At 36.0% G+C, this 6,755-nt stretch overlaps 1 protein-coding gene across 1 annotated transcript; it reads right to left on the bottom strand.

Annotated features, from left to right (window-relative positions):
• Positions 1 to 1,112: 1,112 nt before the first annotated feature.
• LOC149174003 (uncharacterized) lies at positions 1,113 to 2,503 on the bottom strand. The gene has a single exon (XM_089422513.1). It carries the CDS (start codon positions 2,439 to 2,441, stop codon positions 1,479 to 1,481), a length of 963 nt encoding a protein of 320 aa, XP_089278639.1. The 5' UTR covers positions 2,442 to 2,503; the 3' UTR covers positions 1,113 to 1,478.
• Between the last annotated feature and the right edge of the window lie 4,252 nt (positions 2,504 to 6,755).

Genomic DNA, 6,755 nt, shown 5'->3' with positions numbered 1-6,755 from the left:
AAAAGTGATTGTGGAATGTTTTAATTGCATATCAAAACTAAGGGTTCCTCGGTTGGAAACTTGGTAGAATAAGTTTAGGTCCCTTTAGGAGGATTTCGATGCCATTCAAGTCCAGCACGTGTTCTGGAAACACAACGGCGTAGCTTATCTCCTTTCAAAAGAAGCCATGCAACTTGAAGCATGTTTATGTTTTGTGTATGAATCTGGTCCTAATGTTTTAAATGTTTGTTCTAAGACTTTTTTAGTTTCTAGTCGCTGTATCTTATGCAGTTAGTGGACACTCTTTTGAAGTTTGTAATTATTGTATTTTTATATTGTGTATGCTTTGTGTTCGTTTCAAAGTTTATTTTATCTCTTTTAACTGAATTGTTTGCAATTTACAAACATTCTTTTCACGCATACACGTATTATAGGTTAATATTGTTTTCCTCTCAGCGTTCTAAGACTCTTCGAATTTTGTTTCTGTAACGAGATTATACTTTTATTCTTATAACATGAAAAACACATATCCTTACCCATAATACCCTCCTTTATGAATGAACATAAAAAGAAATATCTCGTTAATCTAGAAGCATCATTAAACTTACCTGAAAAACACATCCTTACGCATAATACCCTCCATTTATGAATGAACACACAAAGAATAACCCTCCATTTATGAATGAACACACAAAGAATATCTCATCAATTTAGAAACATGTTCTCTCCATTATTAGTTACATTCACAACGTCCCAAGGCGTTTTTACTTTTTCTTGAAAATGAACGAATAGACTTTTCTAAATTTTTATTGGGAAAAACGTTATGTCCATTATTAGTTACTTCACAACGTCACTAGTTACTTCACAACATTACTAGGAGTTAGTATTTTTTTAAGAAAACTAACTAATAGATCTTTCTATTTTTTAATAAAAAAATATTATTAAAAATATAGATAAATAACTAATATATCAAAAGTGGGTCTTTTCCATGATGTAACCAAACAAGTTAATGGCTCAAGACTTTTCTCTGACGTAATTAAATAGGTTAATGGCTCAAGACCTAGAGGCATCTAGTAAGAGTGAGGGTTATTCCAAGTGACGTAGTTTTCTTTGAATAAGGGTGATGAGTCAACATACATTCCATGCCGCGTGATTTTCTTTGAATAAGAGTGATGAGTCAACATGCATTCGCTAATAACAGCTAGAGATAGCTGTCCTCACTGCTGGTTTGACAACTAAATTGAGTTAAGATAAATTCACTCACATGGGAAGAAAAAACGTTTTATATATTTACATGTAGTGTGTAAAATATGCCTCCTGTACATCTTCAACAATGAAACTACTCATTGCCGAGATATCCACATGATCAACAACGTGACAGACCATGGGTATCGTGTAGGTTAGCTGAGTGGGTGAACGATATATTTGTGTTGTTTTTCTTTTCACATGCAAAACCATGTTGTGCCCAACATGTATTCTCACAACTCTACTCCACTGAGTCACATATTAACGTCCCCTCCTGTGCAAAAATACAGTCGACCACTGGCATGTATCACTCTGCTGGATTTGGAACCCTGTGGTGATGCGGGTGGGGAAGAGAATCGGAGGCAGCCGAGCACGCCCTGTTTGTAGGGTAGGAATGTTTTTCTCCTCAGCTCCTCCGCCTGAGCCCTGTTTGCTGTGTAGTGAAGCTCGTGCGCTGAAACCGGAAACCCCCTCCTGATGGGACTCGATATATAATGAAGCTCCTGTGCTGACGCCGGAACTCCCCTCCTGTTGGGACTCGATATATAAGCAGTTCTGTTAGTGGTGCTGTCGACCATCTTCTTCGTGTAGGCGGGTTTCCCTTGAGCCGAGGCTCTTTCCTCGTCTTTATCTGATGATGTTGACATCTTTGCATAGCTTGAAAACGAAAGATCCATCTCATCCCTCTCCAGCTTTCCGCCGTCGCTCCTACATTTGCGGAAACAAAAATGTGTTAAAAACCATTTTCTCCTTGACCCTCTCGGCTTCAAGAGTGTCGAAGAAGAAGCAGGGCCTGCAATCTTGAGTCCTTCCAATCCTTCCTCCTCAGCAGAATTGTCCATTACCCCATCATTTCTTTGTCCGTTGCCTTTCCCTCCCCATTGAGAGAAGGAGTTCCTCTGCGGGGAAAGAGATGTGGCGTCATAACGATGACGACTCTCCTTCTTGTTCCTCCACAGATACCGTCGGCCCCTATGTTTCTCCTCAGTGTCGTTGCCTTTCTTTGAAGTCACGGAAGATTGTGCTTTGCTTCGGTGCTCAGAACTGAGCAACGGTGTTTTCTGAGGAACGACGGAGGGTTGGATAGGACGAATGCGTCCGTTGCAGAACAGCTCGTCAGCAGGCGACATCGGCACGGAAAGCGCTTCTCCATCGTTGCGATGGGATAATGTTGGACTGAACTCAAAAGTGGAACCCAAAAAGCTTTCCTGAGCCATTGTGGGAAATGGGTGCCACCAATGGACAAAATCAACCGTATTCTCTGCTACAAACAGTTTGGTTTTCAATGAGAGAAGATGGAGATGTATATACAGGTTGTTAGAATGAAGACAACTCTGGATAAGCACGCAACAATAACAGAAGGCCAACTGGGGTAGATCTCCATAGATCTCGATGTTTTGGGAGAATTGGCACGTGAAACCCGAGGAACAATTGACTTATGTATCTCTGGCCTCTGGACATCTGGCCTACGGACACTGATAAAGTTATCACAGCTCAGGCTGCGTGCTTTGACACGGCTGCCTTCATCTTTTTGTCACATTTTAAATTCATGTATGAGATTCCCATGTGATTGTTTAATGCAGGGAGGTTTATATTTCTTTTTGTTTTTCCATAAGGAAGAAAAATGTAATATCACTCAGAATTGTGATTAGACTTTCTTCATAGTATTCCAATGGATTTAGCGTCAATTTTTTATTATGGCTTTCTTATCTTAATCAAGAACGAGTTAAAGCACTAATAAATTGTTAGTGTAAGAAGAAATTTGTTAAATTATGTGATTAGGGTCAAATTTTATTTTGGATAATTTATTTGATAGAGATGATGATTTCATTGAATTTTTCTTTTCGAGAGGACCAAAATGGCTTAAAAATCATTAAATTTGGACAAGGGAAAGTATACTTATGAAGAAAAGTCCACATATGCACATTTGAATAGATTGACCTTAATGGTAAATTGGTCATCCTTGGAAGCCTATAAATACAAGTGACCTCAAGTTCATTTGGAAAACACTAAGCATCTTTTTCTTGTCTTTTTCATTGATTGGTCCACATAGTTCTGAGGTTGGGACGACAAAAGAAGTTTGCTAAGGTCTGAAATTACAGGGGTTGAGGCTCACATATGTTTTTAAGATTTTGGGTTACAATAATTGGCTCATCATATGATAAATTCAACCACAATCGCTGGTTTGCAGGCTCAATGGAGTGACTGGAAGTCTTTAGTTACTCGCACAACTCTTCCTCCATGTGACTGAGAAGTTTGACTGAAATTTGACTGTTGACTGCAAACGAGAAAAAATATCTTTGATATATTTTTATGCTAAAAACATATTTCTGAATGTTATTGGGTGGTTTTGCTGGATGATATTATATTCGGCTCATTGTACTCTCTATTGAACATTTTATGGCAAATTAATAGAAGAATTTCAAAAGGTTTTCTCCCTAGTGGAGTTTTTCCCTAGTCTTTGACCAAACTTAGTGTCTCTTGTTGATGTGTTGATTGTCTCCTTTGTCATTGCATTTATTGTTCTATCTTCAATTACTGTTGATGATTGGAAAGACTAATTGTTATTTGAAAGATTTGTAATTGAAGTATTGAATTGGGCTAAAGTAATTGATACAACATAGAATAATATGAAAAATTAACAAAACCACGTTGATTGAGATAAGAGCAACATTAAAATAAGACGAACATTCCCACCATCCTAAGAACATTGACTCGAGCAAATTGCTTCCTTGAAAGCATGTTTCTCCTCTATATCTTTCTATCACATCTATCGTGAGCAAAATACTTTGGCGGATCAACTTTCTAAGTGCGGTGTCTCTGCATCGAATGGTCTACTTCATTTTGAATACCTGGTTTAGGGCATTCCCACCAATTCTAGAATTTTTCGTTCTTTCGTGAAGGTCCTTTTGCCTCTCTGTTTTTTTCCATGGTACTTTCCTGTGTTTTTTTTGCTATCTGATCCTTGTTATCTCAGTTTTTTGGAGGCTGATTCCTTTCTCTCGGCTGGCCTTTTACCAGACCCACTTTTTAACGTTCTTATCTTAACCTTTTTAGTGGTTTGTTGATTCCTGGAAGGGAGGCTTTCCACCCGTTTTATCTAGTTGTATATTATTCGTTGACATCTTGACGCATTGTTTTCATCTACATCTAGTTGTAACAAGAGCAGTGAGGACTCAAGAATATGTAAACTCTTTTGTTTAGTAATGAAAGATGTTGTTTTTACCACTGGAAAAAAAGAACCCAAGTCCAAAATGGTCAAACAAGGGACAAAAAAGGGACTTGGGAAAAAGTTAGCATTGGAATTGGAGGCCCAAATGAACAAGATTCAACAAAGCGATGTATTGAGACAATCATTGGCTCAATTTCAATATGAATGACCTATTGATCTAGATATGTAAGTTTATGACATGGAGTGTCTTAAGGCTAGTTGAGTATAACTTCAATCTAATACAAGCAACACACCAAAAATGTAGAGAATTATGGTGCAAAAGATATTGGAGGACAAAATAATGATTCTTGGCCCACACAAGCTCGTGGTTGCAAGTGGTGAGAGTGATAAAAAGGTACAATTTTTCGACTACATTCAAATTTAAGAATATTCATCTATATCAATGTCTATGATGGACACTATCAACTTTACCAAGGGTGAACTTGCTGCAACTTTGAAAAAGAATCCAAATTGTATTCATTTAGTTTTGGCTAGATTTAATAAAGATGAGCACAACATAATGTGGATTGGAAGAGTGGTCTGACTTTGAAAGATGATAGCAGCAGATAGATAACCTTGCACATTTACAACAATTATACAGAAGTTGTCAAGGATCCCTCATTGTCGCACACACCACCAGTGTACCCTACAAGGACATGATTTAAATTTGCTAGCCTCTATGCATTGACCATCCAACCATCCGTACTAGAAGAATTAATGTAAACTACCAATATTTAGATGGAAAAAACCTTAAGTGTGCTGCTGGACTTTTTTGTAATTTTGAGAATTTACATATTTTCCAAGCTCCCTATTCTTCATGATAAAGAAGGCTTTCAAGGTGGGGGAGATGTTAGTTGACTAGGCCAGTGTGTTGACCAACTCTAAATGAGACATTCGACTATGAAGTCAAGTCAACTAAATACTTGGGTTGGCCAACTGGCCAAGGTAGGTAGTTATGACATGTGCATCTACGTTCCAACAATTTAAACATATATATAGGAAAAGAATATGTGATGAAGGAGAGATATATGTTGTTATTGATCCTACAATAAAGATTAGTTTTTGTTGGTTCCACTACAACTTTTCTCCTCTTCCTCTTGCTATGTATGCATGCTTGTATATTACCAATTGTATAGTACAATTGTGTGATTGTAGTAATAATAACTTTGTGTAATCCATTAGAATGGAACAATTCTCCTCCAAGTTTCTCTTGAAATAGTGACACCAAACGTCACAATAAAGGATAATTTGGAAGACAGGTTATTAAAGAAGATTTTCATTTTCTCCTATAACCAGAAATCCACTTCTTTATAATGTTACTCAACAATGAAGTAGTCATTTAAGTATATATTAGTATACTTCTCGACACAATAGTTCCAATTTTATTTGTATTGTAGGTCAATTCTTATATAGTTGTACATTGCATGAATGCCTTTGAAATTGTTATTGTCATATGTAAAATTCGTATAATTGATTTTTGGAATTTGAAGAAGAAAAATAATTACTATTTAACTAAGATAATACCATCACAATTTATTTTTTTCCAACATACCTCTAACTTTTTAATACAAAGTCCATAAAACAATCTTTTTTTTCCCATATGGTTCACAGACCTTGGAGATCGGTGACCGCTACATCCATAGAATATTTCTACTAGGCAAATCCACACAAAGGGATCACTTCTCGTCCGTTCAACACAAAACTTAACCTCAAGAGTGTTGAGAGAATTGAACTGGTAACCTCTCAATAAGAAAAGTGCTTTAACAACAAGACTTGACTAATTAAACTAACCATCAAAATGATTGAAAAAAAATCTTAATTAACTTATTATTATAATTAATTTTTAAACAACAACCTTCATTACTCTTAATATATAAACAATTTACTATACAATCCCATATTTACACATTAAACTTATTCAACTTCAAAGAAATTCAATTTTTTTTTTTTTCAATAAATGTCATATCAGATTTATTTATTAAAAAATCAAATTTATATTTTCAAAACACCCCTCTACCTTTATTAACCTTAAAATAATTAAGTGATTTATCACTGAACTGAACATATAAATGTAAATATACATAAAAATCACATTATCACATGTATATCACACCAAGAGCACCATGTAATGAGTAATGTTTTTATCGGTTAAGGTTGGTCTTTAATGCACGTGTACATTCTTCATCATATCACGAGCAGCATGTTAAGGGGTGATCTTTTTCTTGCTTACAAAGTTACGTTGGCGTTACCCGACAAGGATGTTTCAAAGTTTTGTATGGAAACATTCGTACCTCAAAGTCGTATGGAAAAAATGTACATG

Source organism: Pinus tabuliformis, chromosome 4_1 (assembly GCF_031772625.1).
Source record: "Pinus tabuliformis cultivar Carrire ecotype Pingquan chromosome 4_1, CPIR1, whole genome shotgun sequence".
NCBI lineage: Eukaryota > Viridiplantae > Streptophyta > Pinopsida > Pinales > Pinaceae > Pinus > Pinus tabuliformis.
This window is presented reverse-complemented; position numbering and strand designations above follow the sequence as displayed.

Excerpts from the sequence above, each read along its gene's own strand:
- LOC149174003 (XM_089422513.1), bottom strand. The coding sequence starts at position 2,441 with ATGGCTCAGGAAAGCTTTTTGGGTTCCACTTTTGAGTTCAGTCCAACA.